The 10,729-nt window shown below is 41.8% G+C and overlaps 2 protein-coding genes across 2 annotated transcripts; one reads left to right on the top strand and one right to left on the bottom strand.

The window, feature by feature from the left end:
- The first annotated feature begins 247 nt into the window (after nt 1-247).
- ap5b1 (adaptor related protein complex 5 subunit beta 1) lies at nt 248-6,863 on the top strand. Its single transcript, XM_058055712.1, has 3 exons — nt 248-555; nt 1,273-2,055; nt 3,380-6,863. Exons 1-3 carry the CDS (start codon nt 418-420, stop codon nt 5,258-5,260), a joined length of 2,802 nt encoding a protein of 933 aa, XP_057911695.1. The 5' UTR covers nt 248-417; the 3' UTR covers nt 5,261-6,863.
- Nucleotides 6,662-9,332, bottom strand: c18h1orf50 (chromosome 18 C1orf50 homolog). Its single transcript, XM_058055713.1, has 5 exons — nt 9,058-9,332; nt 8,490-8,605; nt 7,962-8,048; nt 7,679-7,810; nt 6,662-7,196 (listed from the first exon to the last, which is right to left on the bottom strand). The coding sequence occupies exons 1-5, from the start codon at nt 9,104-9,106 to the stop codon at nt 7,011-7,013; spliced, it is 570 nt and encodes a 189-aa protein (XP_057911696.1). The 5' UTR covers nt 9,107-9,332; the 3' UTR covers nt 6,662-7,010.
- Nucleotides 9,333-10,729: the final 1,397 nt, after the last annotated feature.

The raw sequence follows: 10,729 nt of genomic DNA, 5'->3' as shown, positions 1-10,729 counted from the left end.
TGCGAACTAGGTAATTTATATTATTTTTAATCAAATGGTTTAAAACAACACTGAAAGACAGAAAATACAGTCCACAGAGGGTACTTCGAATAAAAAATGCTCCACCGAGGTTACTTGGATGAAAAAATACCAAATACTTCACAGAGAGTACTTTCATGAAAAAATATTCCACATAATACTGCACCTTAATAGCTGGATAAGAGTGCAAGCCAATGCAGTAACATTATTGACCACAGGGTGGCGCTTAAGGCAGTTGAAGAAGAACAAGTGGAAGAAAACGAAGAGGAAGAAACTCGAGTAAACAAGAGAACAACAACGAAGACTTAGATTTGTTTAAGTTATATGTCTTTTATTTACATGTAATGCACTTTGGAGTGGATTGTTGTGCTGGAAACTCTGTGGAGATATCCGGGGCTTATGGCGGAAAAGTGGACGGAGAGAATTAGTGCTTTCTTTCGTAGTCCTTGTAAATTTATTTCATCCACATCAGCGGACACTTTCCTGTCCGAATTACTTAGTGAACTCCGAGATGACAAAGTCACTTACACTACCAAGGTAGGTCCACTCTAGTCATTCATTTACTGTAAATATTACATATACAGGAAATATTAGCAAATATGTATTTTAACATGCTCTTACAAATATGACAAGTACAGAAAGTGTTGATGCAGCACCATTATTTATTTACATATATGCTTTATATATAATGTGGGTCAGCGTAAAATACTAAAGGCCTGTCCACATGGGAACATTTTCTGGTCGAAACGGTAAAGTCGATTCAGCCTTTCATAGCTTTTTTTGGATACAGGTCAGATAAGTTTTAATGCAAACTATTTTACTGGTGTACTTTGGGAAATAACTTTTACTCCGTTAAATTTAGTTACATTCCTCTCGCCAAATTGTTATTTGTTTTTGGTCTGTCAGAGAGACTTCCGCATCGGACACTGTCACGTGTGTGTTTCACCAATCCAACGTCGTCACTGGTGACGTTGGACTCGATTTCGCCAATCAAACGGAGCCAGGCAGTCACATGACCTCACATGAATTGAATTTACCACATTTCGAATTAAATGTAGCTTGCCCACATTTTAATGCGTACGTTAAATATGTTAAAGCAATATAGTGTAGGTCAATATATTGTACTGAATTTGAATGAATGTATGTTTGAAAAAAGCTGCAAAATTTGAAGCACAAAGTGTCAAGAGCCGATTTTAACGAGTTTTGATTGCATACTTGAAATTAATTAGTAATGATCTTTGTCATTCGTTTCAGGTCCTCCTCCTGTCACCACTATGTGAGCATCCATCCCTCCTTTGTTCCTCCCAGTCTGTTGGTGAGGAGACACTGGTGGAGCTCTTGTCCATCTTTGTCCAGTGTCCACCTAAATGTCTTCAGTTTCGCAATCACCTCCTCATCACCCTCACATCTGTCTTCATCTGTACCTCCTGCGTGAGCAAAGAAGTCCACCTATGTGAGGACTTCCTGGATCTGCTCCTTCAGCTCGTGCAGGATACATCAGACCTCCACAGTGACCTTCTCTTAGGAGCTACAGCATGTGAATGCCTGCGAGAGCTGGAGGCTTGCTGCCCCGGACTGTTGTCTCATCGCCTGGAGCTGATTGGTGGACTTTGGAGCAAAGAAAGTTCCAGACTTCACCAGGCTTATGCAGGACTGCATACCTTGGTGTTGAGGAATTGTCTTTACCAGCTGGCCCGAGATCCAACATCTGGTGATGATCATCTCCAAACTTTGTTAGGGTTAAATGCATTTACCTGCAAGGAAGCAGACCAGGAGGTAGTTGAAATAAAGAAAGACTCGTCCATCTTCTCCTCCCTTATAAGGGCTAACATGGACACAGTTGCCATTCTTCAGACAGGGCGGGACTGCAAGGATTTACGAAGTGTCTTATCTTCCAACCTGGAGAATTGTTTCCTTTTCACGCCACTGTATCAAGCAATGGTTCTCCACAGACTGATGGAGGTGGTTGCCATAGTTCCTGCCATCCCACCGTCCATATTCAGGTCCCAGCTGCTGCGGCTGCTCGGCACCAGTGAGGTTAGTATTCTTTACCAGTCGTATTGTTTACATTTTCATCAATCATTATACAGTAAACCTCGGATATATCGGATTCAATTGTTCCCACTGGTTTTGTCCGATATAAGCGAAATCCGTTATATGCGTATACCGGAAAATGTCAGTTTTACGCATATATCAGATTTATATCCGGTACATGCGTAAATCGGATTTTATCCGTTATAAAAAGGCACTTCCTTGACTATGTTTCCAATGTACCTGGACGCGCAGGCAACGCTGCAAATGACGTCGTATAGCGGCCTGTCACGATTCGGCGAATCGGAGCGCCACGATGCGGCCATCCGATATATGCGAGGGAAATTTAATGTAAATGCATTGGAACGGGACTGGAGATTTTGTCCGAAATAGGCGAAATCCGTTATAAAAAATCCGATATATGCAATGAATTTTTATTGGAAATGCATTACAGAAAAATCGGTTCTTTTTTATCTGTCCGTTGTGAGCGAATTTCCGATATATCCGAGTCCGATATATCCGAGGTTTACTGTATTTTACATTCCCATCAAGTTGAAGGCGATGTCCATACAAACATGGATATTTTCAAGAAGTGTATGTTTAGTGCAGGGGTGGCCACATTTTTATAGTCTTAAATCCCAAAGATCTACCCCCTTACCATAAACACAGAATATACATTCATTCATTCATTCATTTTCTACCGCTTTTCCTCACGAGGGTCGCGGGGGTGCTGGAGCCTATCCCAGCTGTCTTCGGGCGAGAGGCAGGGTACACCCTGGACTGGTCGCCAGCCAATCACAGGGCACATATAGACAAACAACCATTCACACTCACATTCATACCTATGGACAATTTGGAGTGGCCAATTAACCTAGCATGTTTTTGGAATGTGGGAGGAAACCGGAGTACCCGGAGAAAACCCACACATGCACGGGGAGAACATGCAAACTCCACACAGAGATGGCCGAGGTTGGAATTGAACCCTGGTCTCCTAGCTGTGAGGTCGGCGCGCTAACCACTTGTCCGCCGTGCCGCCCAAGCCACAACATAAGCAACACAAACAAATGTTTGTTTACAAACATAACACCATGAACTATTTACAGTTTTCACATTTGCAACTGAACTGTGTGTGTGTGTGTGTGTGCACCCGTGTGCATGCATTAAAATTTCCCTTCAACCCCTAATGCGCTACACAGCGAGATACCTTTTCACTTTTTGGTTGTTGCGAAATGTATTTGAATGGGAACGATACTTACCTGGAGGGTATGCATACAGTTAATACTGTGGTACAATGGTTGTCAGTACTGATGGTGAAACGTACTGTGTTCAGGTTTGCCTTCTTCATAGTACCCTGCTGATGAAGTGTGCATACACCGACAGCCTGTTCAGCACCGACGACGAAGCTTTCCTGCTGAGACGATTGGTCGTTCTATCCCAGCATCCGCTGCTGAGGAAACCGCAGAAGCTCTTCTTCATGGACTATATTCTGCATTTTCCCGAGAACCGTCCAATCGGCTGTGGAGATGGCACGGAAAACGTCCCAGTGCTGCTGACGCCCCACCTGGGCAGTACTCTAGCACCCACGGTACTCAATGATGACGCTTCCATGCTGGGACGCTTCAACCTGCTGGCGCTGATCTACCAGGAGGAGGCTGAGAAAGATGGAGGGGAGGAAAGCAAAGGGATGCTCTATCTCTACCAACACCTCATTTCGTTATTCCACATCGTGGAAAAAGGATGCAACCGAGAGATTGTTGTGACATTTTTCCGAGCTGTTTACCTTTTTCTGGTCTACTTTTGTCCTGTGGAGAAATTCTCTCATCGCATCGCAGATCAACTCTGCAAGCTTTATCGGCGTCAAGCCCACTTGGTACCGCACATCCTCAACTTGGCCGACCAGACTGCTGATGTGTTCCCTGAGTGTCGTTGGGCTGCCAGGCTGTGCACGGCTCTGCGGGAAACCATCATGGAGACTCAAGCCTCGGGATTTACCTTACAAGACCTGACCTGGCACCTCAAGGTGCTGGCTCGCGTGGCGGAGGAAGACCAAATCCCACAGAGAAGCACCCTGAACCTACTTTCCAACATGATTATGGCGCCTTCTTCATCGCTGTGCACGAGTAGCGACTGGCGTCTGGGAAATGCGGTGCTAGGAGTTTGCCGCCGTTTGATGACACATTCCAGCCTCAGCTCACTCTTCATGCCTCTAGCCAACATACTGCAGCATTTGGCATGTTGCTACGGTGACGCTGACATTGAAGACCATGCCCGACTGTACTACACCCTCCTGACGACGCTCTGTAAAGACAAGATGTCTGCTATCGTCGCACAGGATGTGAGGGAGCAAGGGCAGCAGATGAAGCAGCGCTCGTTATCCTGCATCATGGCGGACAGCGAGAGACTCACCGTTCACCACACAGATGAAGCAGTCTTTCAGCTGGTTGAGGTACAAAACCAAACCCACCTAGAAGGTGGGGACCTGGTTTCAAAGGAGACAGAGAACCGCTCAGGACTTGAAGCCTACAGAGATCAATTCAACGACCCTTGCTTTGGCTCTCAGCTGGTTTTGTACTATCATCTCAGTCATACTCCATTTTCCAACCAACCCTGCTTCGATAAGGTCTTCAGCATCTGCCTGCATTTCAGCTTCAGGGACGAGCACTACGAAGAACTCAGTGACTTCAACGTCCCTTGTCTGTTCAGGGGGAGTCCACCTCCTGTGGTGAAGCTCAGCTTGAAGCCCAGGTTGCCCATCCCCACCACACTCTGTGCCAGCGCTGTTTTCAGCACCTCCAACGGTCTGACTTGGTCCACGTCCCTGCCAGACATCCACATGGTTCTTCAGCAGATGCTTGTACCTCTGCCCGTCCCCACTGCATGGCCCAGCGAAGACAAAGTGAGCGTCTTTGAGAGTCTTTGGGATGAAATCAGTGCGGAGAAACATGCAGATGATGCTAGCAGCCTGTTTTGTTGCCAGATGCAATCAAGGGAGGTTGAAGCCTTGGTGGAAAAACATTTCCTTCCCTTTGTTATATCACGTCGAACTGATCGGGCACAAGTCAACTTGCTCTTTTTCATCCCCCCACAATTTCACGTCCTGCTGAAGTTGATTTCAGAAGAGGATGCCGTTCATTTCAATATCGCTACAGATAACTGGCGCCTGTTGCCTCACGTCAGATCCTTTCTGTCCACTTTTACCTCCAATCTGTGATGTTTCAATCAACAATATGTACCAAAACAAAACATCAAAGTCAGCAAAATAAAGTTTCGTAGAACTTATATGCTGTCTAGTTTCAGTCAGGTTTTGATATAAAGCACTTTGGGTGTCAAGAAATGCGCTATACCAGTTCAATCAATTATTATTGATTCTAGTTGTAGTTTTAAATGCATATGTCTCGCTAAGTAAAGGTCTTGGCCACACAATTATGAAAACCTGGCATCGTGAAAACACTTTTGTAGGAACTTAACAAGCATTTAGGCCAGAAGTGAGACCCGCCAGATGTCTCAATCCGGCCCGCCATTTCCAAAGGGGACCTATTTCAGCCTTTTGTATTGAGTTGTGGACTCCTATAGAGGAGCTACACACAGAAAGCTTTCTAGATCTTCCAGAATCTACACCTATTCCAGCTGCATTCCCAAAACAGTCTGTTTGAATTTATTCCACCCACTCCACTGGGATTGGTGCCAGTCAGCTTGTACCCAGGGTCATCGATGTAAGGAAGTCACCTGCTGGATGGAGCCGGTCATGTCTCACAGGGAAGCATGGGAAGTCACCTTAAGCCAGTGTTAGAAACTCTGAAACCGAGCCTCCCAAACCTCTTTCGGGGCTCACTTCCAAGTGTGCAAACCTTATTATCTGACACTTTGGCATGGTTTAAATAATACACCATTCTAACAACATTTATATATCAGAAAAATGGAAAAAGCACAATAGGTCCCCTTTAAGACAATTCACATCAAAACTGTTGATGGCTTTTGTCGCCAAAATAGTTAGATGAAATCCATGGCTTGTAGAGAATAGCAATCCAAACAACACAATGCACACAAAGTAACCTACCTACTGCACCATGTGGGTAAAAATCATTTCTATATTCCCGCTGCAAGGCATGCTGGGTAGCTTGTGGTAAGTGTCCAACATTTTGTCACGTTTGTTGCATTTTTGCTACATTGCAAAATATGTTGAGGAGGTTGTCAGAAAAAAACAAGGAGGAGTTAACAAACATACTCTTGATATCCAGTGTTTTACTGTTCAAAATTCATATTGTGGTTGTAGCTGAACTACCCAGCATACCTTGCGGGCATTTGGAAATACCAGAATTAATTTCTGTTATGTTTAGCATTTACGTAGTTGATTTATGTGATGTAATAACTTGCTGTGGATGTGTTTGTTTTGTTACACAATATGGCATTATGCTTGATGCCACCTATATAGATGAAATAGACAACTATTCCAACAAATTACATAAAATACTGCTCATGTACTTACATGGAAACATGTATATACAGTAGGGAAAGTAAGTATATTCATAACATTTTTGTAAGTTTATCCCACATCTGCGTGTCATAAATGAATTTGGATTTTAATGTGTACAAGGTGCTACATACAATATGGTAAAATAATGTTCCTTTTATTTCCAACAGTGTAGCACAAAAGTCACATTTGACCACCAGAGAGCAGGACAACTCATGGCCATACAGTTCATATTAATAGTGCTCTTATTGGATATACTTTTTACATATATGAATTAATAATGATTCATTCATTGATAACATTTCTATTAAAATCCAATAACATCCTAAACTTAGCTGAGACAAAGTGCAAAATGTTATTAATTATTATTATTAATTATTATTATTATTCATGGTCATCTGTGTATAATATTGTTGCTATTAAATAATTGTACATTATTAAAAATAATGACCCAGTTCTTGAGCCACATTTATTGAGCGGGTGCAGCCTCTTAATCGGTGAGACCTCTGAAATTAGGTTCCATGTAAGACGGTAGTGCAGTCTGCTGGCTGACAAGCTTGTCCATGATGGCGATCTCAGAGTCCCTCTTCTGTACGTCCGCCTCAGGTGTCCAGGACATGTCATGTTGAAGTTTGAATGCACCGACAAACTGGTGAGGACAACTTGGACCCCATTCCTGAAAAAATAGCAACATGGGTGTCATTGGGTGAAGAAGCGTGTGCAGGTAGGATGGAACGGGTGGAGAAAAGTGTGATAGAAGAGTTTCAGCTAAAATAAAAAGGAAAGTTATACAAAACTGTGGTGAGAACAGCCATGTTGTTTGGTCTAGAGACAGTGTCACTGAGGAAAAGACAGGAAGCAGAACTGCAGGTAACAGAGATGAGGATGCTGAGGTTCTCACTGGGAGTCACCAGGATGGATAGGATCAGGAAAGAGTACATCAGAGGGACATTACATGTTAGAGGCCTTGGATATAAAGTCAGAGAGGCCAGACTGAGATGGTTGGGACATGTCCAGAGGAGAGATAGTGAATATATTGGTAGAAGGATGCTGCGTTTAGACCTGCCAGGTAGGAGGCGTTGAGGAAGACCAAAGAGGAGGTTTATGGATGTAGTGAAGGAGCAAAGTCTTGTTGGTTAAAATAAATTAAATGCTAACCTTTGGAGAAATGATGGAAAAGTACTTTTGTCCAGATGGTCGCTCATAGAGGTAGTACATGTTTCCTGGTTTCTTCACTATGTTACAGGCAGCATGGTGAAGGTCAGCATCTCTTTTTGCTTCTTCCAACACCTACAAACACACACATAAATAAAGAAAAATATATCAACATAAACATATCCCATAGAAACTGAATCTATTTGTGGTGTTGTTGGGTTCACGATTATGTGGTTACATCATGTATTTACTACACCCATAATGAAAGTCCTGCTGCTGCACTCACCTTTCTCGCTTGTTCCTGTAGATATCTGATATGATCAGCAATGACGGACAACTTGTTGCAGGCGTTGGCTTTAATAAAGTCATCTCCCTGAGAAAAGACAGCATTTTTAGTGCTGTCCATTCACAGCAACAATGATTCAACTTTATTGTTATTGCTCATGTCACAAAATGCAGTTAGCATCCAACCAGAAGTGCAATTTTATAAGTACCTTAGTAGTAAGTAAATGTAGAAAAATGGACAGATCTACAAACTATAACAGGCTATGACTATAATACAGTGAGGATATGTACAGGGAAATAAATGACTATAATATGGCTATTGCAGATTATACAGATTATAAACAGTATGTACAGTATGGATGTGACAATATATAATAACATGTAAATATGTACAGTATTGCAATGAAGTGACTAGAGTATGGCTATTGCAGATTATATAAATTATAAACAGTATGATCTATGAATGCAACAAGATATAACAGTGTACAGTATGTGTACAGTATAGGTAATATATTATAATGAGTAAAACCTTTTGTACTTGTGCTGCCAAAGCCACCAGGTCCATGGCATCCCCCACTCTTGTAGTCTGGTATGCACTGACAAGTTCCAGTCCACCAGGAGCACTGCTACTCTCAACCAGAACCACTATAAAACCACATTCATTACTACTTTTATACATACACGCACCTTATTATAACTTTTACACTTATACACGCATTTTTTTTTCAAACGAAACATTGTTAATCAAAGTGATATTATACCTTTATATTATACCTTATTATACCTTTCACACTTATACACACATTTTTTTTCAAACTAAACATTGTTAATCAAATTGATATTATACCTTTATATTATATTATACCTTATTATACCTTTCACATTTATACACACATTTTTTTCAAACTAAACATTGTTAATCAAAGTGATATTCAATACATTAGGTTATACATATGTCACTGCATGATCAAGTATCTTCTCCAATTTCTACCATTTGTGTTCAACTTGAGTACTGCTAGTACTACACAAGCTTATTCTGACAGCCTATTGGGATATTTTCGTGTTTGCAAGTAGTTGAGTATAAGCAAGGTGTTTACCTTTGGTGCTTTTGTCAGGTTGACTTGGTAGGCTTACGGTTTTCTCCATTTTATATCCTCTTCTCGATTCGCTGTAATTGCCTGTTAACTTAACTAAAAGGTGAAATGACCTCTCAGGAGAACATGCCGTTCTTGACACTACACACGTCAGCGCTTCCGGTGGTGTTAAGTAAGTAGTATGTAGTATGTGGTATGTAGTATGTGGTAGTGGTAGTATAAGGCAAAGTCCACGGTTGGACCCTCGAGGCACCGACTATGACCCGGAAACCAATCTCACGTAGTAAACAACGTCTGTGACGTCACATCCGCTACCGTGGTAATTATCATAGCATTTCCGCAATATTACTTCGGTGACCAAATGGAACAACATAGACGGAATATATACTATATGTATTATTTTTAAACCCCACCTAAGGTTTTCTTGTCAATCATATTTTATAATAAAGCGTTTGTGGTGTTACAGGGATGTCTATACATTCAAGAATGAACTCGCCTATCCAGTTATTACTCTAAATTCCCACAATAAATGAATTAGGCACCTTTTTGCATTTTAAACAACTGGGAAAGTGTACAATACAATCTACCATTTAAAATGGACTCATCTTATTTTTACGTTTCTAAAGGGCTGCTTCACATTTTTCCAAATATAATTCCTGTATACTGTATACTGTGTCATTTTCTAAAATGTTTTCATCAGTTATGATTAATGTTTTATCAGTTATAATCAGTATGTTCATTTATTCCACCAAACCTATAGACTGGAGATGCTCATCCATGAGTGAAATGGGCCAATGCCGATACCAATACGGACAATCTACTAGATCAGGGGTCAGCAACCCATGGCTCCAGAGCCTCTTTGTTGTGGCTCCCTTTGCAATGCTCGAATATTTTATGTGGGGAAAATGCACGTCTTTGTAATGAGTTTTAAAAATCCAAGTTTGTGTGAGACCATGAATGCATCCTATCCTATCCTATCAGAGACTGCTGATTGGATGAGCATGAGGATGAGCAGACAAGATGTTGTTATTCAGTTTTCTCTCACACAGGTAAACATGGAGGAAAAAAGTAGTACTTTCCCAGAGATATTTGACATTTCTAAAAAATAAATTAGAGATCATTTTAAGAAACAGTGGCATGGGTACTTGTTTGCGGCAGAGTAAACAAATCAGGTAGGTTTACGGTAATTGAATTGTGGACTCCTATGGAGCAGCTACACAAGATAACCCGCACAGAAAGCTTTCTAGATCTTCTAGAATCCGCACCTATTCCAGCTATATTTCATTGGCTTTCTAAAATGGTCTGTTGTGGCTGTTGCAAGAAAGACTCAAGGTTTGGGTATTGTGCAGAGCTTTATTTCTCAACGGCTCACAAAGATGGAACATCTTATATAGCGCTAACATTTACGCGCTAAAAGACAGGGATCAAACCACGCACCCAACTCGCCTACCGACTGCGTGAGAGACCTGCCCCCGAGTGTCCACCACACTGTTTTAATTTATTCCACCCATCGCCCAACTCTAGGCACGCTCACTCTGCTGTGATTGGTCCCGCTCCTGAGGACTCCCGGATACTGTAGAACCCCACTTTTTAAATTGTGTTCACGTTAAACTTATTTCTACATAATTTATTTACCCTTCAATGTTATTATGCTGTTGCATTACATTATATTCAT

This window comes from Doryrhamphus excisus, chromosome 18 (assembly GCF_030265055.1).
Source record: "Doryrhamphus excisus isolate RoL2022-K1 chromosome 18, RoL_Dexc_1.0, whole genome shotgun sequence".
Classification (NCBI taxonomy): Eukaryota; Metazoa; Chordata; class Actinopteri; order Syngnathiformes; family Syngnathidae; genus Doryrhamphus; species Doryrhamphus excisus.
The sequence above is the reverse complement of the archived record's forward strand: the minus strand, read 5'-3'. Positions and strand labels throughout refer to the sequence as shown.

Excerpts from the sequence above, each read along its gene's own strand:
- ap5b1 (XM_058055712.1), top strand. The coding sequence starts at position 418 with ATGGCGGAAAAGTGGACGGAGAGAATTAGTGCTTTCTTTCGTAGTCCT. Across the intron at positions 556-1,272 it reads AAGTCACTTACACTACCAAG|GTCCTCCTCCTGTCACCACT; the intron begins GTAGGTCCACTC and ends CATTCGTTTCAG. Across the intron at positions 2,056-3,379 it reads GGCTGCTCGGCACCAGTGAG|GTTTGCCTTCTTCATAGTAC; the intron begins GTTAGTATTCTT and ends TACTGTGTTCAG.
- c18h1orf50 (XM_058055713.1), bottom strand. The coding sequence starts at position 9,106 with ATGGAGAAAACCGTAAGCCTACCAAGTCAACCTGACAAAAGCACCAAA. Across the intron at positions 8,606-9,057 it reads ACCTGACAAAAGCACCAAAG|TGGTTCTGGTTGAGAGTAGC; the intron begins GTAAACACCTTG and ends GTGGTTTTATAG. Across the intron at positions 8,049-8,489 it reads TGGCAGCACAAGTACAAAAG|GGAGATGACTTTATTAAAGC; the intron begins GTTTTACTCATT and ends GTCTTTTCTCAG.